We start from the raw sequence: 22,042 nt of genomic DNA, 5'->3' as shown, positions 1-22,042 counted from the left end.
AGAGGTTGTGATGTATTTTTGCTTGCATGCATTTTGGCAGAGCAGCGTGATCATACATAAAAGATTAGCTGCTGTAACTCAGATCAGGGAAAGTGCATCCTGCCAGAAAAAACAAACATCAAAACTGTTCTGGGTCATGCAGAATTACTGCGCTTGGTATGCTTTCCATTTACTGTCGTGTCTCACAGGAGAGGAGCAGCTTTGAAAGTGGAAGCTTGTGTCTGGGACTCCAGAACCTCAGAGGACTAGCTCAGTCAATCAAATGGCTTCTGCTTTGCTGGTTTGGCATTTTAAAAATCTTTTGCACCTTAATAAAAGTCCGTTTCAAAAGGGGATTTGATCACTCTGTCCTTCAGAGTGGTGGTTGATACTTTTAAAATTGTCACCACACTGATGACAAAAAATTTCTGAAAATAGCATGTTATGGTATTATTAGACCTTTGGGGAGGGGCAGAAGGATGAAGATATTACTTTGCCTCTATTCTCAGAAATCTTTTGTTTCTATCCAAGCCTGGTGGGGCTCCATCTGAAGAGGCTTCAGAGCAAGGGCACAGTGGTCTTCATCTTGTGCCTGTGCACACGGAGCTTTCTCCCACCACAGCACGCTTTATGACCTGTGGTCCTCTTTGGACCCACAGGCCCTGCCCTGAGCCCACAGAAACAGCTTCTGTGCCCTGTTCCATCACTGCACAGCAGCAAACAACCCCTCCCTGGCTTCTGGAGTGGGGCACTGGTGTCCTGATGAACATAAATGCTGATGAGGACTGGGCCCAGGATGGTAGTGGTGACATTACACTGTCATGCTTCTACAGACATCTCCTAGTTTTGAGTGGTGTGGCGGGGTATGTGTTCAAAATCACAGTGTCCCCTGCTATCCATGCACTGCCAGTGGAGCAGATTCCTCAGGGGCTGTTATGTGAGCAGTGGGCAGTAGCAAATCACCATGATGGCTCTGTCCTTCCCTAGGGATCCTGTGCAGTGACTGGGAGTCAGGGGTCAGTGTGGCCAGGAGCTGGGTCAGAGATGTGGGACGTGCTGCCAGGGGTCAGGGCTGGGTTTCAAATCGTGGCTTTCTGACCAGAGCAAGGCTGCGGTGTTCTCGGCTTCTCAGCAGTCACTCAAGGAGAAGACAAGCCAAAACATGAACTGAGACCACAGAATTTCAGTCAGGTGTTTCTGGTGAGAACATGTGCATGCATGAAGAAATGAACTGAAGGCACTAGCACAGTGGTTCCCAACACAAGATGTGAGTGCTTCATACTTGTGCATTACCTGGGTACGAGTGGGTGATTTGGAGAACACTTCTCTATATCACTGGCACGCAGATGCAATGCCTTGTGGTAAATGCAGTATTTCTTTCCTTCAGGGCTTTCATAACCATGCCAGTCACATCAGATAACCAAATAACCTGGACAGCCTTATGTTTTATTCTGGTGTGCTAGATCTGCTAAAATGCAAATCATTGCCTCAACACAGCAGAAAGGCCGAGAGAGATCATGTGACTTCAGATGCGAGGCAGATAACTTCAGCCCATCCCTTTCTCTGCCTGAGATTCAGGAGGCATGGAGACAAAACAGCTTTTCAACACGGAAACAGCACAGCTGGAGGGCTGCAGCCATGAGCTTTCACATCAGGCTGGACGATGAAAACAACATTTTCCCCTGACTGTTTCTGAAGAGCAGCATTCAAGAAATTTCCTCTCGGGAAGCTGTGTAAATAGGTGGAGAGCAAGTGCATTGCAGCTCCTGAGCTCCAGAGTCCCAGAGAGAATTGGAGCACCTGTTCTGCAGAGCTACACCCCTCAGGGGTTGCTTTCTCTTAAAAAAAAAGAATCTTCTAAAGGTACTCTAGTACAAAAATTCTCGGTATTGCTGAAGCAGAAAGGAAAAAAAGGTAATATCTTTGGGCGGGGTAAGGTATATATAGATATATATTTAGCTCACTTTTAAAGAGCAATTTAACAAATTAGAGATGTATCTGGCATTATTTATGATTTTACCATAAGAAAAATCACAGTGCTTCAAACTATAGTTTGACCTGGACTGAATCAGTTACCCAGAACTTCTGAGTACAGATCAAATCAAATAGCTTAGAGACTACTGTATTTCATGTAATTTTTGTTTTAGGAAAAATAATTTTTATTGTATTTTCAACCTTGTTCTTATACTTAAATTTTATGAAAACCATGCTGAAGCATTAATTTATTTTTTAAACTGGCTCAGATTTCAACACATGTTTATTCCAAAGATTTGCTTTTTCAGGATTCATTAAGACCCTGCTCATTGAGTGCAGGACAGTATGTGATGCAGCTTTTTGCTTAAAGGGTGTTAACTTTTATGCTTCAGTTGGGTTCAGTTTACTAGAACCAAAGTTGCTTCAGGATTTTCAGTTTTCTCCTTGTTGCCTAAAGGAATCTCCCCCTAGAGGCATTTAACATTTCTGGAATGTGATGTGATGGGTTTGCTTATTCTTCAAAGAAGAATGTGTACCCCGTTTGTCCACTTGTATTTGCTATTCTTCCTCTTTTTAAAACAAAATCTTTCTAAAGTCTCGCTATACAAAAAAATCAGGATGCTTGCTTTGTTTATTTTCTGCCCCCCCAAAAAACAAAACAAAAACCAAAAATAAATGTACTCCTTATTGATGATAAGTAACATTAACTGGTATTCTCCCACCATTTTTTCTACATATTCTTTTTGGGTTTGCATGCAGTTCCTGAGCTCAGGGATTGATTGAATTATCTACATGTTCACACCTTTGCTACTCTTGCTTTTATTTCTTTTTGCAGTGTATTTTTTGGCTCAGGAATGTGAGTCCACCTTAAAACTTCAATTTATTCTTCATCCTATTCTCTTTCAGGCTTTGCTGGCTTTCTGGTATCTTACTAACATTTGGCCAGGGCTCAAGCCACCACATGCATCCCATTCCCTATTGATTCCTGGCCCCAACACTGAGGTCTGTCAACACGACCACTTACAGCAATCATTCCATCAGCTCTATATGGAGCCTAGCCTTGCTTCTCTGAGCAGGCAAAAGAAATTATCTGTTAACAAAAAGCCTTTCTCATCTGTGTCTTTCACATCTTTATAATCACTGAAGATCGCTTATTAGAAATGTTAGTTTGTTCCATGGATGTAAAATGATGGAGACCTAATCACATATTGATTTGTCTATGTTTGATGTTCTCATATCAACCCCTTGGCAGTTCAAATTCGGTGTTGGTGTCAAAATTACTGCTCCTGTGCCATAGCCAGGTTCCATTTCACTCTGCTAGTTGACTGTGACTGCTTCATCCCACTTTCTGCAGTGGGTCTTTTAGCTAATGAGATCTTCAACTCATCTCTGGATTCTTATTCTTGACAATCCCAACAAGACAGTTTTGGAGACCTGTTCTTCTGCAGGTTCTGATCTGAGTATTGTGACTAATGTCTGGGTTCCCTTCTCTAGGGTGTTTTAGTCTTTCCAGCTTCTTTCCCTCAGCAATGCACAGAAGCAAATCCATCACAAAAGCATATTGTGGCATTTCTACACTCTCCGCAGTCCTAGTTTCCAAAGGTAAACAATTCTAAAGGAAATCTGTGAGTCACAGTAAAATAATTATACAAGATAGCATTAGTGGAAAGCCTCTGTCATTAGAAGCATCCATCCATCCATCTGATCTTTATGCAGAAAATTCTATCTTATCACCTCTCCTAAGACGTGTTATGGGAGGAGATCTTTAGCTACCTGTTCAGAAATATGATTGAGAAAAAGGGTGAGTAGTGAAAGGAGGCATATTGCTGGAGAGAACTGTTGAAACAACTTCTACAGGAAGTAGCATAATTATAGAAACCCCATCCCAACAAAAATAAAAGAAGCCTTTCATTTTTGTTTATCAAAGGTAAGAAACAAATGAAAAGACAGAGAGAGGAGTAAGAACTTAAATCCTAGTGGCTCTTATTTGTATGGCTCCCATATCCTCACTTTTAATCTAGTTTACACCTGTCTGCCAGTAGCACAGCTCAAATTATTTTAAAGGATAAGGTGTGCTTTAAAGGATGGCTCTCTGCCCAAAGACCCTGCTGTCTGATTTCATTGAAAGTCTGCTATAAATTTTTACAGGATTTTCATTTTCCTTGAGGCTGAGGCAGCCTGGTCTTTATGTGACTGACAAACTGGAGGCAAGATTGATTTGGGGCAGCGCCTATTACATCCAGACCAAATGATGCTGAGCCATATTCTCTGTAAATCAGGCTCGCAACAGCTCGGGTTCTCAACCCCAAATTTTGGAGCACTTGCTGTGTGTAGCCTTCAGCAACTCCTGTCCAGGAAAGAGCAGCATGTGCCACTCTGGCTTAGCTTTGTGCATGTCCATTGACATGATTGCAAAGACATTTTATTTTGCTTCAGTGGATGGGTTGTGCTTTTAGTGCCTGTCTATCACAAAACTGGCTTTTTTGCTAAACTGAGAGAAATCTGGCAATTTTTTGAATTATGTCTAAAAGTGGGGCAGATTACTGACTTGTAGAAATTGAATGTGTGCTTTTCAGTCAGTGTGACAGATTCTCTCCCAAAGGTAAATCAGTGGTATAATATCCAGGATATTTGCACAGTGTTATATTTCAAATTCTCATCTAGCTGCCTTGTGTCTCTTGCAATACCTTGGTAAAAAGCCCAGCTTTCCATTTTATCAGCCAGAATTTGGGGGGAATTTTGTAATGGCAAATGATTCTTCACCAGACACTGCTACACTGTGTAGTAACTAGCTCATGGAAGTTACTCTCCTGGCCTGGAGTCTGAGTGTGCAGGTTGACAGTGAGGATGGCTCCATAGCCACTTGAGCAGTTGTCATGAAAAGGTAGTTGAATGTTCACCCTGTCCATTTTAGAATGCAGATATTTGGAACTGAAGGTGGTGATTATTCCCCTGGACTAGCCCTTTGGTGGCCAGACTTGGCCTTTTTAGGAGGTTTAATGATAGGATTTATCTGCACAAGTTTTCCTCCAAGCTCTGAGTGTATGTTTGAGTCTTCATTTACTGCTGTCACAATAAATTTTGTGTCCCTATGCCTCTCTCTTTTAATTTCTTTGCTCAAGGATGTTCTAGAAGTCCATGAGTTTAGATGTACGTGGAGGAAACTGGTGATAACTGGGAGGAAAGCTGAAGTCATTGAAAGCAGGTTATGATCACAATTCAGTCCCCCATTTCTTGGGTCAGCCCTTTGCTTGCTGTGGTTTGGATAGAGTTCTGAGAGGTGTGATGGTTCTTTTTAGGACTCCCATTGCCCACTTGTTGGGCACAGGCTGACCTGCCCTTTAATCAAGAGTCTAAGTAGAACTTAGATTGTACAGTCTATTTTGTCCTTAGTGCCAGTCTTCAGATCACAATTCAAGTCATGGCTGGCATGTTTGAGATGGAGTAATGAAGGCTGGAGATTCTCTTAAGAGGATAAGTGAGGAGATGGTAACCAGGAGAGCAAGAATTGTTTGGAGAGAAGACAAATTTGAGCTATTAGCAATATCAATGCTGTATTTGATGCTGCCAAAGCCATTGATGGGCTCAAAATTAATGTAAGAGCACTTTTTTTTTTTAAATTTCATGATAGCTCCAGAGGAAAGTAAAGCAGTCCATTGTGTGGGAAAAAGACCCTTAAAATTCTTCTTTCCTGAATTAATTACTGTCTCATAAGGAGTCAGACCCAGCTCAAGTGTAAGATACCCTTGTTTTGTGGGACCCTGAATAAAAGCCCCAGAACTACAAAGAGTTGTTTTATATTAACATGACAGTTCAGGATATCATATATAATAATAAATGTAGAAATCTGCACATACAGACACACAACTATAAGTGTTTTCTAATTATTGAAATTGAAAATCATCTAGTTATGCATTTATGTTTTTTTCTTTTGTATCCTTTTATTTTGATTTCTGCTAGTAAAGCCAAAGGAATATAGTAGCTAAGCATTCATTTTATGCTGATGAATTTCTTCTTTGTTTTAAAACTCAAGTTAAAAGAAAAGGAATATCAATGAAACCAATAAAATAATTTAGATGTCTGGTGTATCCCTGGAGACAGAGAGAGTGGGGTCAGTGTGATCGTATAAGAGATCTTTAGCTAAAACAAAGTTCAGTGTCTAAGAGCATCAGTGAATTTCTTGTTGCTTAGAAATTGATCCATTTTGTATCTCAGAGGAATTGTATTCATTTGAATTTGTTGATTAGAGAGTGTATTGCATTAGCGAGTTTTACTATTTAGTGAAGAACTGAGCAAGTGCCAGGAGAAAAACCCGAAAGACTTCACTTCAAAATGTATTTTGTTCATCTATTTAATGAAACAAAATCTTTTCCTTGGATTGTTTTCAGTAGAAATGCAACAGAAAATTGGATATTTTATTTAAATGACATCTGATAATGAAGTGATTTGCTATGGTACTGGCTGTCCTGGTAAATTCGGTGGTGGTAACACTGAGCAATGAAATAATAAATGAGGTGGTAAGGCAACTTTTCAAATCAATGTGTTAGGAGGATTGGGGTGTTGAGCAGTACTAACACATGTAATTTAAAATCTTTAAAATTCTGCAGTTCCAATTTTCAAATCATAAGAATGAAGAGTAATGTCTCCATAGTCCCTTGTCCCTAGCAGTAAGGTTTTAAATAGCTATTCTTCATATAAGAAACCAGTGCTGCACATTAACATTAAGCTAACGTGTAAGGAGTAAACTGTATTAATTACTAAGTTAATTTCTCTTGACTGCAAGTTGACAGTAATCAGATGTGGAAAAAAAAAAACCCTGGTGTGGTCCAGTTTAGGATGTGCTGTACAATAATTTGTTATGGGCTGAAGGTACTTCAGATTCTGTCTTGTCAAGCACCATTATTTTTTCTCCCTATCTCTCCTTCCCAACCTCATGCCTGTTAGGAGCACTAGGAAGAGCCCAGGAGCCCAAAGGAGTATAGCCCTCATCACTGGAGGAGCAACACAGGAAATGTGTATAATGCTAACAGCTGAGAGAAACATGCTTCGTATCAGCAGCAGTTAAAACGGATGGGCAGCATCGTTGGAACCATGGGGTGCAGCAGTTCTGTTGCTGACAGAAGGTCAGAGAATGGTGAGTGTTGCCTTTGTCTTCAGGGCAGGTGATTGTTCTCCCTCTAACACCAGTAGAGGATTGAAAGATAATGTTCCTCTTCCCCACAACTCCCGCCCAGTCCTGTTGTCAAAATATTTGTTCAGGGAAAATTATTTTCTAATTATTTTCTTTTTAAAACTGTGCATAGCTTTTACATGCTGGCTGAGGTCAGCAGCTTTAGGCCACCTCTAACACTGACAGATTGGGTTGTAAAAGATTCACAGCATCTGGGACAGAAGCTAAATTTCAGAGGTGTCTGTGCTCGCTCTGTCACTGGCAAAGCTTAGGGGGTAAGGTATTGAGTGGAACCTTTTATGGCTTTTCACACCACAGGATTCCTGGGCAAACCACCCCAATTTCCCTGCTGTTGTGTGACCCCAATTATGAAACAAGTGTAATAAAGCAGGGCTGTTACAATGACTTCAAAATCAGTTTTCTGGCCTACCAAGTGCCTGACCTGACATTCTCCCTGACAATTACTGAGGTTGTCAGCTGAAAGTCTCCACAGGACCTGGTTAAATGTTTAATTAAACTAATGGATCATCACCCTCTTTTTAATCATACTCCACCTATGAACTCAGCAGTCTTTGCACAGGCGGGTGGGTTCCAGAATTCACTCAGACCTTTGTTCAGACCCTCTGTGTTCTCTTTCAAGATTTTTCATTAAAGCACAATTTATTGGTCAGCAGAGAGCCATGTTACATGGTACTGTGCATAGCCTTAAGACATTATTATGCTGAACAGCCGTGGCTGAAAAGGAAGGCTCTTTTTGGCTACCAGGCCAGGATACCAGTCACAGGAAGCTGGTGACTAAGAAACAGGAGCACTTAGTCATGGCTACAGGGATCCCAGCTGACTGGTTTGAGAGCAGCCCTCAGCTTTGTGTATGCCACTGCAAAGCAGCATCTGTGCTGTATCACAGTAGTGAAAGTAGAATGGAATCATCCGGAGTCCCAGACCTACCTGTAACTGAGAGGCAGCTCTTCCTCTTTGGGTTTGCATGCTGTGCCTACATGTGCCTTGCAAGACCTTAGGGATGTGCTACTTGAGAATATTTCTGAGTGTGTAAAAGCTTGAAATGGGCATGAGGAGTTGTACTCTTTCCTGATGAACAACCATCAACACACATTGATGTGGGGCTTAGGATTTTGTGTGCTTCCTGGATTGTGTTTTGTCTTCTGGAGCTGCTGGATGGTTTCCTTTCTGCTCTTCTTCTGTAGTCAAGTGATGCTGAACCATCATTTTATCTGCAGCCTGAGGCTGTACATTTCTCTAATGCATAAATAACATGAATTTAACAGATATTTGTTGGTGTAGAGACCTTCTGCAACTGATAACAATTTCATTTAGAGATGCAGTTTAGCTTAGTGTGAAAATCATGTTCTGGTTCAGTCCTGAGAGTAACAGTGCTGTAATAAGTACAATTAAAAAAAAAAAAAAAGAAAGACAGGAAACATTCTGTTAGATTTGCAACATTAACCACAGTGATTGATATGTATCTGTCTTATGTGATAGCAATGGAACTGTGCCATGTTAAGTGCTCGGGACCATTAAGCAACCCAGGGGGCTTTAATGGGAAGTTTAATGGCTCTGATGCTGGAAATCTGTTTCTGTGCTGGTGATTGTGCTTTGCCCCTTAGGTACTCTTCTAAACAGAAATGTTGGTGACAGCCTTGCTGTAATGTGTCAGACTTTCAGGTCTGAAGTGTTGGGGACTTCCAGAAAGGACAGAAAATAAAAGAGATCTCAGAGTTTATGTAGGGTCAGAAGGATGCTCTTAGTCATATAAGGATCATATTTCCTTCAGGCAGGAGAATTTTTCTAGGATGTATGCAGAGTCTTTCTGGATTTTGCTCTTGTCTAGACTAGAAAATTTTACCATTTTAACTACACTGTATACTCGTTAATGGTAAAGTAAGCAAACAACATGTTGTTATAGCATCTGTAAGCATTTTTATAAAAATATTTCGTTTTTGTTAGACTCTCTTAATAGAATCACTTTCCCATTAATATTTGTCCTTACCTTTTCAGTAAGAAAAAAATAATTCTCACTCAGGTTCCACTCATCCTAGTATAAAACTTTCTGGTATTTGTGATCAGTTACAATAATTGAGTAGTGTAAACTGTTGTCCTTATAGTACAGAGCTTTTCTTTACTGTTTTGCAGTGCAGGGCAGTGCCCACCCCAGGACCTCTTTCTGCCACCAGATATTTCTCTGCTTAATAAATTTTTATCTGAGCAGTTAATGGAACGTGATCTCTTTGTGGCATGAATGAGGCCTGAAGGCAGCAGGCTCTTTCTTCCAGGCTGCAGTCTTGATGATTGTCCTTCAGCAAAGTTTCCAGCAGTTTTCCAGACTGAGACCATAGTAGACACAACTTCTTAAAGTGCTGAGTGGAATACATATTTAGCACGTAGTCAAAAATGGTCTTCTGGCATGTTCCATTGACATTTTGGGGCAAGTGTTCTTTTGGTAACCAATCTAGCTAAAACTATACCTCATTGCCTTTTGGCTTGTCTATTTAAGCAACATATTCTACCCTTCAATACCATTTGTTAACTTTTTATCTTAGGATTTGAATTTTGCTGGCTTGCTGATACAGTTGTGCAGGCAAAAACTTTCTGGTAGAAGAGGCTGCTGCAAATACTGACATTACATTGTTGTTCATGTCACAGCTTGCAAAATCAAAGCTTTTTACTGCAGCTTGATAAAGAAATACACTGTTGATAGGGCAAACTGTTCTTCCTTCACCTTCCCAAAACCCATATAGTGCCCATCAGATGGACATGACTGACTTCTTACCTGGGTACTGTCTTCAAGACAATTAAATGGGGAAGGTTACTAACTACTTAGGCCTGAGCCAGTCAGATAGCTTGGGATCTGTGTTGGAAGACAGAAACAGTAAAGGCATCATGTATTTTTTCAGTCTCACTTTTACTGGGTTTCATCTTATTGTTGACTATGCACAATGGACAGAATTCCTCCTCTGACTGCAAAATTCTGCAAAGGCAGTATGCATACTTTCCTTGTAGATTGCCCTGCATCCATGTGTACTCCAGTGCTTTCTGTTTTGACAGTCATTAGAGCTGCAATCCTCATCCAGAAGTGGTACCGCTTCACCATGGCCCGCCTGGAGATGAGGCGCCGCTACTCTCTCAGCATCTTTCAGTCAATCGAATATGCTGATGAGCAGGATCAGCTGCAGGTTTGTGATCTTCCATTCTTCCTATACAAGCAGTTATGTTATCCCCAGGATTGTGGCTGCACAAACAAGATGCATGTGTGGTGATTCCTTGTACAAAGCTGGGTCTTGATTAATAAAACTGTTTCCCTGCCTGACACATGAATTAAGTTGTGTGCATTCATACACAGACAAAGAGATGAATGTAACTACACAGGCATCAGGACACCATTCTGCCATACAGCATATCTAGGGTATAAGTTCCTGTTAACAGCAGCTCTATTAACCAGGGATTGCAGGTCATTTATGGATCAGTATGGGTGATCTTAACTGTCTGTGAGGCAATATATGTGCAACAGAGATATCAGTGTTTCAGCCCAGTGTCAGTATCAGTGTCAGCCTGGCTTCCTTTAGGGTCAGTATAGGAAATTTGGAACTTACTTTGTGTTCGTCCTAGCATCTGGTCTAAAGTCAGTTCACTGCATTGTAGCAGCTGTCTCTATTGACTATGAAGGAAGTCTAGGCAAATAGTCTGGGTGGTGGGCAAGATGAATTATACCTAGAAACAGTGCTGCTGTTTCAGCAGCACTAAAAAAATAGCCCTGAAACATTTTATGTATTCATGAAGTGTCAGTGGTGAATTCATAGCAAAAAAGGAAAGGGAGCTGTTTTTGTAGTAGGACACAAATTGTGTTATTGTTGCAGGCTGATACTATGGGAATATACAGTAGTGACTTATATCCTCCTAAATGGGAAATTGCAAGTAATAGAGTAAGAAAGATATTAATGTTTGTTCGATCACATAAACTGATCAGTGTGTTCTTTTCTTTTTCATACTCAGCTATCCAACTTTTTTACATTCATGCTGGATCATTGTACTCATCCTGATTCAGGTAACAATAACAATAAAAGTAATGTGAAGATTGTATTTGAAAAACTTGATGTGAGGAAAATTAATTTTCAATATGATATTTACAGCCTATGGCATGTGCTGGGGTTGAGGTTTGATTTCCTAAATACTGTAAAATGAATTTGATCCTCTAAGTGTTGACACTGCTTACTATTTGTGAGTCAGAGCAGTCAGTAAGTCAGAACAGGTGTCTGTTGTCCTTATGAGAATATTCAGAGGTATTCAGAGTGCTTTCTTATGTGTTACTACCCCTCCTACAGAATCCAATTTTCACAGCTTTCAGTTGATATTTTCTTAAACTATAAGATGTGATTGTTCAGAAAGATTGTGTTCAGTTGGTTTAAAGCAGGTATAATCAAAGAGGTTGCTCTTTCTCCCCCACCACCCACCACCTCTGGCAGTTCTGGACCCCGTTTTAATTTAATTTATTCTAGATTTTACTGCAACGTATATCAATATGTGAATGATAAAAAAAGAAGTACATTTAAACTGTTGGAGATAAATCTTTAGAAACCATCTCAATTAAGCTTCAGTTATTCAAGGAATAACCTTTAATTTTTGAAGTATTTTGGGATCCTTGGACATAACTTACTTTTGAGGTCAAGCTCAACAGAAGGACAGACTGAAAGTGATTGCTAAGTCCAGAAAACAAACATGGCTTCTCTGAACAAATTCAGAATAGATCGAATCCCAGCGGAGTTAAAAATGAGGCTGTCCCCCTCTTACTGCATTACAAGAGAATGCCCTTTCTCTTTAATCTGGTCTAGCCACGGGTTATTCCAATTAAAATTTGCACAAGATACTTTGATAGCAGGATAAAACCATCATCAAAACCTTAAGTGGTTCAGTGTTCTAATGACAACCGGTAGAAATTGCAATTTTTCTCTCTTAAATACATTAGAGTGCCTAATGCTCTCTGTGCTCTGCAGAAAAATAAATTACATTTGAGCCTTGCTCCAAAGGCAAGGCAGATGATTCAACAGTCCTCCCTTTGATTTTTTTCCCATTACTGCCATATTCTGTAAAAAAAAAATCTGCTTTAGTCATTTAACTTCCTGGGAAGGAATTGACAAACTTAAAGAAAAACAAATACTGCTCACTTCATCTGCTTCTTCATGCTGATGGTGCACCTCTGTTCAGCTTTTCCACCTGAATGGGAAAGAAAACAGTAGTACTAGGTCTGAGTTATGGCAAAATATTGTTAATCTCTATTTTTATTATAATATTAAAATGGAATCTTACAGCTGCTTGTTGTAGATATGATTTATCCACCTTTATTAACTGCGTATACTGACAGAATGAATAAAGGTGAAGTGTCTCAGATGACTTGCTGGGGCTCAGCACATTGCAGAACACACTGCTGTATGCATAGGATGTTTGTGTGCTGGAGATCCGAGCCTCACCTGTGCACAGGGAGGGAGATGGAAGGTCCTGTGGGCTGCTGCTCATCATCACTGCACAGGTGACCTGTTTTCTGGTCTTGTAGATATTAGGAATTGCAGATGTGGTTGAGGCTGAAACACATGATAAAGCATATATGATTTAAGCTAAAGCATCCCTTTGTCTTGCTGACTTAAAACTTCCATCTTTTAGGACTGACATTGTTAAGATTTGATAACTGCTCCAAAGGCTTTATTTTTGTCTTGGTTTGTTCCCCCTTTCTAACACCATGTGTTACAGATAGCAGAACCCTAAACAAAACAGAAAAATTTTTCTGTATGTTTAATAAAGAGATGGCCAAGGCTGCCTATGCAAAGTAGCTTAGATTTTTTAAATTATTTTTATGAATTGCATATCAAATGTGTACTGCGTGGGTTGTGGTTATTTTTTTCCAACTGCTGGCTGTGTGCATTCTTTGCTTTAAGCTTTTGATTGCTTGCCCCTGGAAGTGACCTTTGCAGCACCCATGCCAGCCCCACTCATGTAAGCAAAATCAGTGCTGAATAGAGGGATTCTAAAAGAACTGCTTCCACTTCTGCTGAATCACCATCTTAAGATGTGAACCAGAGTGAGTGTAAACATAACAACCAGAGAGGCTTCAAATTGCCTTTTCTATTCTCAAGCATTTTCTGAAACCTGCAGTTCTCTGGCTTTTTATCTTTTTCATCAGTGTGTGCTCACTTAAATTAGAGTGATAGCAAATGGTTCAAAAGCTATCTCCAGGAAGACAATATATAATATTCTTACCAAAGAATAGGTTGCCTGTTCTTCTCAGTATGTGATAAGAAAGTTACTTGAAAATATGTGATCTGTGGTTTTCCTTACGTTATAAACTACTCAGCCTCCACCATTAATCTTGTTACTTTCCTCTTTTTAATCTGTTTTTTTCGGATTATGTTTTTCAAAGAAAGAAAGCAGCTGCCATCTCATTAACACAGTAGTGCTTTTGATGTGATTGTTTATCTGTTATACCCTAAAGCTTTTTTCATCCTCTCATTCTCCTTAAGATGTCAGTGTAGTTTGTGATTGGGATATTATACAGCTGAGTGTCTTGTTCTGCTTCTAATTAAAGGCTATTTTGCAAGGGTTTGTGGAAAATAAGAAGAAAACCCTTTTCTAACTTATACTTTACTCCCTCATTTCCTGAAAAAAAATCTTTCTACCTTCTCAGCTTTCAATGGAAAGCTCTCTGATCAGACAAAGCTGGAAACTGCCTTTCCAGCAAAAGATGACCCATTTACTCACTCTTTTATGGGCACATTGAGGGTGAGAAGACTGCAGATGTGTCCTGAGAAAAATAGTGGGACTGGGAATCTAAACCTGTTCCTCTCAAAGTCACCAGGGCACCTCCAGGAGCCTTCCTTCAAAGGGGAACAAAAAAAAAGTGTTGTTTTCTGCAGTTTCACTCCCCGTGATGCCTCCCTTGCAGCTTTAACACCCTTCCAAGATGTTTTACACAGAGTGATTCTTGCAGTGGGGAATAAGTTATAGCTGCTTGCAGTTTGTAGCACCAGGAATAGCGTGAAGGAAGAAATGTTTGAAGCATTTTAGAAATCTCCTTCCTCTTTGTAGGCTCGGTGTCCATTTGGCTTTGACCTGAGGGCTGTGGATCAGTATCTGGCTTATGTAAGAGCACTTCTCAGGAGACAGAGGTACTCTCAGGTGCTCCAATAGTCAGGCTGAAGGCACACAGATGGTGGGAGAACAGAGAAGTGATTTCAGATTTGCAGAAGTATCTGATTCCTGGTTACCCTGATAGTGAGTACATCCTTGGAAATGGCAGCTTTGGCTTGCCTCGAAAAACTCCCATGGCAGGGTGATCTGGTCAGGAGAATCAGGTATTTGGGCTTTCTGTGGCCAAATTGACTCCACTTAGCTCTGGGCATTTGTGTTTAACATGGAATATGGCTGTAGTTGTTTGTGTTTTGTTAATAGTGAAGGCTCAACTCTCTGAGCCTGGCCTAGACCTCTGATGTCAGAGTACAAAGCAGGTCATTGCCTGTTCTCCCTCTAGTCAGTAGAGAGATGCAGATGCTGGTAGAGAATGTTTCATTATGTCTTAACATGTGCACCTGAACCAGGCATGCCAAGACTTTTCATCCCTGTCTTTCAGTATAACTGAAAGAGCCTTGACAGCTTTGACTAGAACAGCAAAATGTGAGGGGTGCTGAGTCCTTCAGAATTAGTCCTACATGGGGCATGTGGTGAGCTGGGGTACTTGCTGGACAGCATGGTGATTCCCCAGGCTGCATTAGGTCATCCTTTACTGACTGTTCAGAGACAGGACTGTCATGCTGTGCAGGAAGAAGCCTTAAAATCCAGCTGAAAGACAGCCTGAGGAGTCATAAGCACACTCTAAGGGTAATGACCATGACTGGCTTTTGACAACTCATCCAGAAGTGGAAAATTGGGTATACTTTGCAGAAATATGCCCTACAGGGAAGGATTGGGTTTCCCAGCCCGAGCATGTGCCAAAAGAGAAGGGAGTCTGTGAGGAAGGCAGGTTCATGTTCAGAGGTAAAGTGAAGGATGGATGGCCTGCTGTGTGCTGGAAGGGGAGGCAAGAGTAGGAGCAGGCATGGGCAGTGTCTGCCTGGCATGAAATGCTGAGAAGATCACTGACTCTGAAGGAGTCAAGTCAGATGAGGACAGCTGGTTAGAACAGGCAAGAAATGAGGCATTTGGGTGGTCTGAGGAGCTGGTTCTGTAGTCCCCCACTTCTTGGGAAGTGGGGTGCAGAGGGAGATACTGTCCAGAGACCTGCTCCTAGAGCTGGAGCAAGAATTGGTGCAAATGTGTTTGGCTGATCACTGTGTGAGAATCAGCAATTTCAGCCCATGGTGACATTCTGGTATCCAGCCAGACAAAGCTGTAACTGTGGTGGAGGACTGCAAATCAAACTGCACTTGGTGAAAATGGTGAACCCTGAGCACCTTGATGTTACTTGATGCCTTAATCCATTTAAATGGCTCAGTATAACATTGCATTAGCACTGAAAGTGCTAATCAGCTCACAGCTGAAGTGCTGATAGTAAAAGGGGACTTTTAAAAATCCAGATTGCCTTTTTATCTATTTCTTTAATATTGATTTTATCCAGTTGCAAGACAAGTTGGCCTTTATGAATCTCATAATTTATAAGGCTGCATGCTGGTTTTGGCCACTGTGAGTTTTGAGTCACAGCTACAGGTCAGCTGTAAATCAGCAATAAATAATACAGCTACACAGCTATAAATAATACATTTTTATTTGCAGTTGCAGGAAATCAGGGTTACAGAAAAACTTAACTGTAGCCCAGTAAAAAGTGTTTACAGCAATCATCTCACAAGAGCAACTCTGCAACAGCATCTGCTTGAACACTTTCATCTAGGGACTGGTTCTTTCTTTTAGAATAGAATATGACGAAGACAATCTGCAAGAAAAAAACCTCTGAAACCTGCTGATCAGTCAGTTACATTTCAAGGTTATGTCAAGAAAAATATTGGATTGAAGCAATTAGCAGCGTTCCTGCTTCCTTTATGTTCCAGGAAAATTAGAAGCTATGGTCTACTTTCTCCACTCTGTTTTTGTTTACTTTGTTTCATCCAATAGTTTTATGGCAGTCAACCAAAAGCTGGCATTGTTTCCTAGCTGTATCAGAAAGGAGTGATTTGCAATCTCCTGTGAATAAATATAATTTTGTTGGTGACTTTTAAAATAATCACTGTGACCTGCTGGTATTTAGCCTAAAAATTTTAAGTATAAAATAAAAGCAATAGAAGGGAATCTTCAAAACCTGTATTAAAAGTGTAATGTTGAACTTTAAACAGATGATGGTCATTAAATGATCAGCCATGACTTCTGCGTCTCCTTGCATCAGGGCGAAGGAGGAGGAAGGTTTGTACCAGGTGATGGTTCTCATTACCTGTGAGCAGACTGCTCCACAACTTCAATGCAAAATGTTTTGCACCCTGACCACAGTTAGTAGCAGTTGGAAAAGAGTTTTTGCTTGTTTTTTAACTTTGGTTTGGTCTTTTTTCCCTTGTTGTGGTTGATTGGTTGGTTGGTTTTAGTACTGTGAAACAATCTGGGGAGACCTGGAGCTCTTCCACTACAGGAGGCAGGAGTCAGCCACTGTAATACTGCAGCAGTTAAAGCTGTTCTGTTCAACCAGTTCTGGCCATGCTGTTACAGCTCTATGGGGGCCTGGTGGAGTTTATACATTTTTGTTTTCCTTCTGTCTTGTTCCAGTTTCTCAAATTTTCACCAGCCCTAGTGCTCCTCAGGTGGTGGATGAAGACTTATGTTTAAAAGAATTTGAAAAGAAGATTGATGTTCCAGACTCCTATTGTGGACCACGACTCTCATTCCCCCTTACTGTTGAAGATGCCAATGCTCTCCTTCATGCTTTCAGGAATGAACAGGTAATTTGCAACTAGCTTGTTTTCTTTTTTTAACTTATTTTACATCTGTGTTCCACAATCCAATGTAAAGCTAAACTGGTGCCCAAAGAGATATTTCACCCTTCTTTTACATCTCATTACTTTTTCCTCTTAGCCCAATGTGATCATAAATGTGCCTGGTAAGCTGTCCTGGGACGTTGATCTGGCTGTAAGCTAACACAATAAAATCAAAAGCAGGCAGTTCTCAGGCAGACCAGTTCCCACATTTGAGTCACTACTTGGCTGCATGACCACGAGGCCTGGCCCTGGGGAGGAGGCAGGGACTAGTGAAATGAAATGGGAATCCTTAGCAGCTGCATGGCAGGGCTTCTCAGTGAGAGTGCAGGACTGGGGAAAGTGTCCTAAGCTAAAATATAAACTAATTATCATCTTTTTATGGGTTAAAAGTGTTCATTGTTTGGTCCTCTGTTTTGTCCCCCACCTCATTCCTTTAGAGGAATTGAGGTGTAAGGGTTAATCACCTCATTGCAGGGTGCAAGACTCCACCATAACAGTGGAGTGACTATAAAGCATTGCTAATGTAGCAGAACAGAGTGATAGCACAAATCTCTGGAGTTCAGGCTGCAGCTTTCAAGGCACTGAGGAGGCTGTTTCCCATTCTCTATATTCCTGAGCAAGCCCTTTTGTTGCCCACAAGATGAAGTTGGAGCAGGGAGGCATTAAACGGGACAGCTTTCTTTGAACTTGTAATGATTTGTGCTTAACAATGTGCTGTATTAAAGGTGCAAGGGTCTATAATGCTTTTTAATTTACTAAATAAAAATATTTTTCTCTAGTCATTTTCTGTGGAGGCTGATTGTAAAAATATCAAATATAAAGCACATGATAAATGAGCCAACCCAGACTTCACCTTACTGTCCACTCTCCCTTCTCTTATTATGGCTGGCATTTTATTAAGGAAATGGTCATATGTAATTGGTCTTTTTGATTGCTTAAAGACATGAATCTTGAAAAGTCATTCTGTAGCTCATCTATCTCCTCTACTAAAATTCCTCAGATCTCTGTTGAAATTAAAAGCTTTAAAAAACACCAACCAACAAAATTTTCATAAAAAACATCAGGAGAGAAGACCAGAAGCTTCAATGTTGCACTGTTATAACTTCTTCACTGTGAACAAGAAGATAACCCTTGCCAAGGCAGCCCTTACTGGAGTTTTCTTGTGATTGTTTTTGCAATTTGCTGAAATATCATTTAGGGCCATTGTATTTTTTTGTTGTTGTTGTCTTGTGTTTTGGAGGAGTTTTCTTGTGATTGTTTTTGCAATTTGCTGAAATATCATTTAGGGCCTTTGGATTTTTTGTTGTTGTCGTCTTGTGTTTTGGAGGTTGTGAGGTTTTGTTTGTTTGTTTGTTTTTTACTTTTGTTGTCTTGTGTTTTGGAGGTTGTGAGGTTTTTTTTGTTTGTTTGTTTTTTACTCGCACCTAGAATAACATCCTTTTCATTTTTTCCCCAGTTACTTTAAACAGGTGGCCTTATGCAGTGATTTTGAGTGCTCTATAAGTCTTATCTCTTCTGAAAAATAGGAAGAATAGAAACAGTACAGTATAAAAAAGTGTGAAAATGTGTAAAACCTCCATATCCACTCACCGGGAAGCAAATGCAAAGCTATGAACACTATTAATTCCAGCACCAGGCCATGCAGCCTGTACTCATGTCTGGAGGTCTGCACTATAAATAACCCTGGCAGTACATGTCTGATATTAATAAAGCAGACAGGCCTATTGCTAATTCAAATAAGTCTTCCTTTTCTACCTGCTTTTTATTCTCACAGCTGCTTCATGCCCGCTATGTACTGCAGCTGCTAAGTGAAACTAGGAGGGTTCTCAAGGAGATGCCAAATATTACCCATCTTTCAACTTCCTACTCCAAGGAGATAACTGTCTGTGGTAAGGTGCCAGAGAAGATAACTGCTTTGGGCTATGGGTTGATATTCTAATTGGTTAGAGAATGATACTGACATTTCCAAATTTTGCCATTAGAAGAAAGTTCTCAATGCCCTAAACAATTATTTCTTTTTATTTATTTTCCCCCACAAATGCATAAATTGGAGCAAACAAGCAAGAAAATACAGTTCCTGAGTCATAAAGTATATTTTAGGAAATTCCCTCACCTCCTCTTTCCTGTTCAACATTTCTGAATGAGTCAGTATTAATTCAGCTAACACTGCAGTGCAGCTTAAATACTCCTGCACTTCCACCTCTAAAATGCCACCAAGTATTTTGATCACTGGCTGTAAGTCTCACCTCTTTCTCCTCTCACTGAGAAAAAATCTTACTCAGTAATGATTTTAATGATTTTAATAATAATTTACTCGGTAATGATTTTAATGAAGGTTTAATACGGGTGGCAAGAAAGACCTTTCATTGACAGCATGACTATCTAGAATAAATTGAAATTATAATAACCCCTCATTTCTAAGGAGACCCAAGAGGATGGATAAGTCTTTATACAACCAACAATTTAGTCTCACAGAATGATGTGTCACACAATAAGGAACTAAGAGCTCTTTGCCCATCTATTTTGTTACACTTTTGTAAATTATGGATAATGGGATGCAGTATCCTGATTTTATACAGAATGCAGTAGCTGCAAAACAGAACAATAATGGTGACATAACTCTTGACATCTATCAGAGTGTGCTGTGTGTAATAGTAAAGTGGTATAAGGGAGGTACTGTGGGACATGCAAAATAAATAATGTTTTAAAAGATGTGATTATGGGCCTATTTTGATTGTCAGGAAAGGGTTTGTTTAAATGAGGTTTTTTATAAACAATAATTTATTGACCAAGCCAACAAGACCCCTTTCCAAACCAAGGAAACACAGATTCATGCTTGTTCACAGCACATAAACATTCCTCTTCATGTTTGTATTGCATTTGCACTATATAAGCAGCATTAAAAGGGACACATCTCCTGTACTGAAACTAAAAGTTTTTGTAACTAGAAGGAGCCTCTGCGGAAGACAAATAACCCATTTTTAAACATAATTGGTCCAAAATGTTGATTTCCTTAAGGTATCACTCTCCATTTCTTATAATTTCAAATTAATAATGCAGATTAAATATATATCTGAAATGTTTGCATCCACTTATGTGATGAATATCTAACATAGCTTGAAAGATCCCTTAGAACAAATTCAGCAGGCTCATATTTAATCAAAGGCACAGAAAATGTATACACATAAAAATGTCACTTCTCTTTTCCTAATTATTGGTGGTAAAAGCATATTATCAAAGATACATTTTGAAACTGTTCTGCAGCTTTGTGGTGGTGAGTCACAGACATGGGAAGGTTGGCTCTGTGAGCATGAAATGCAGTCAGATGCACAGGGGATCTGTGCTGCAGTGATGCTTTGTGCTGGGGTGAAATGCTCCTGCCTGTTCCAAACAAACCTCTCAAAAAGGGCCCATCCATCATTCCTGTGGCCTCAGCACTGAGGCACACAGGCATGGACAGTTCTTGACACTCTCCATCACTTCCTGCTGGTAGTAATCAAAACCTGTGCCTGAAACACGTTCAGTTGTGCAGAATAAAAAGGGCTACTTTGGTAAATTTAAACCCATTAGTATATAAGAGTCTGTTATATTTCCAAATGTCTTTTAGTGGCATTTTCTGGGTTTATATACATAAGAAAAATATAGGGAAAATCTTATTAAGTCCCACTTATTCCAGTTTTATAATTCCAGTTTCTTCCTCTGTGAGAAAATTTTTTTAAAAAGTTTTTGTTTCCTGTAGGAGATTTGCATGGAAACCTGGATGATCTTTTGCTGATATTCTATAAGGTAAGTAGCTACTCTGAGATGTAGCATTTTCACTTTAATTTGTTATTAATTTGTTAATTTGTAATTTTTCTTAATTTGTTATTAAGAACACATATTTATATGTGACAGATTTAGCACCATTAGAACTGCTCATGTGGTGTCCATACACCACACACACAAATCCTGGAACAATTTGGTGTCCTTGTCAGAGCTTTCCCTTCTTTATGTCCTCCTGCTCACTGTGAAGGAGATCAAGGAGATTATTATTTTCCTGAATGTTGAACTGCAGCATGAGCCAAAACATAAGAGGACTCCTTGCAAAGTCTCCAAAGTTCTGCCACTGTTTTAAATTCCATATTGACTTAAGTCTGCTAAAATCAGGAGCTGAGTTCCTGATGTAACACTACACCATGGATAATTTTAACATTCAAGAAAAAATGCAGAAGCTTTCATTTAGGCCTTCCACTGATACCTGCAGGGTTTTTTGTTTGCTTTTGGGTTGGTTTCGAGGTTTTTGTTGTTTGGTTGGGTATTTTTTCTGTTTTGGTTTGGTTTTTTGGGTTAGTTGGTTTTTTATTGTTGTTGGGGTTTTTTTGGGAGGGAGGTGGTTTTGTTTTTATCAGATAACAAGAAAGAGTAGTGTTTAAAACTTTTTAAGCCTTGGAAGCAATCACATGGTCTGCACAAAATAGAAGTACTTTGTGCATCCTTTTAATATCCTTTTTTATCGTGCCAAAAAAGTGTAGCTTTTTACTATGTTTTACTCGTGTGTAAAGCAAATTAAGCTCCAGGCTAGCTTTTCCACAATTGTATGTTTAACTGAAGATGCAGAAAACGTTGTGTATTTAGTTTCACATCCATCTTCAGGATGAATCACCGCCTTTGATTGAGCAGGTACTCTCTTTGATTTGAGCTTTCCGGGGCAGGGGAAAAGGGTTTGTGTGAGATCCTTACACGTCCCTCTGCACTGAATGCAGACTGAAGTGAGCTAAACCAGGTGTTTAAATGATGTCATTCTCCCCCTGATTCCACCTTTGTTATACTTCATCTGAGACTTGTTCAGGGTAAATGTGGCTGTTTTGCCCAAGTGCACACCTGAAGTCTGTTGAAGTATAGTTAAAATATAATCAGACCTTTTTACAGAGTCCTGCTTTTCTTACTAATCAACCATCTTTAGCTGGTCCTTGGCTTGCAGTCTTTT

General features: G+C 39.9%; 1 protein-coding gene across 3 annotated transcripts in view; it reads left to right on the top strand.

Annotated features, from left to right (window-relative positions):
• The window catches only part of PPEF1 (protein phosphatase with EF-hand domain 1), a 42,015-nt gene that overhangs the window by 3,240 nt on the left and 16,733 nt on the right, over positions 1–22,042 (top strand). For 2 of the 3 annotated variants that reach the window (XM_039714175.1, XM_039714177.1), the window contains exons 1-7: positions 1,304–1,893; positions 6,898–7,087; positions 10,187–10,314; positions 11,132–11,183; positions 16,868–17,040; positions 18,851–18,965; positions 20,816–20,862. In XM_039714175.1, the coding sequence (XP_039570109.1) occupies positions 7,024–7,087; positions 10,187–10,314; positions 11,132–11,183; positions 16,868–17,040; positions 18,851–18,965; positions 20,816–20,862 (579 nt within the window). In that variant the 5' untranslated portion in view covers positions 1,304–1,893; positions 6,898–7,023. Of the gene's footprint in view, positions 1–1,303; positions 1,894–6,897; positions 7,088–10,186; positions 10,315–11,131; positions 11,184–16,867; positions 17,041–18,850; positions 18,966–20,815; positions 20,863–22,042 lie in introns of those variants that run through there. The other variant, XM_039714176.1, reaches the window with a different exon arrangement.

This window comes from Passer montanus, unplaced genomic scaffold (genome assembly GCF_014805655.1).
Source record: "Passer montanus isolate IOZ18808 unplaced genomic scaffold, ASM1480565v1 scaffold3, whole genome shotgun sequence".
Lineage (NCBI taxonomy): Eukaryota > Metazoa > Chordata > Aves > Passeriformes > Passeridae > Passer > Passer montanus.
Note: the sequence above shows the minus strand (reverse complement) of the source record. Positions and strands in the feature narration are given on the sequence as shown.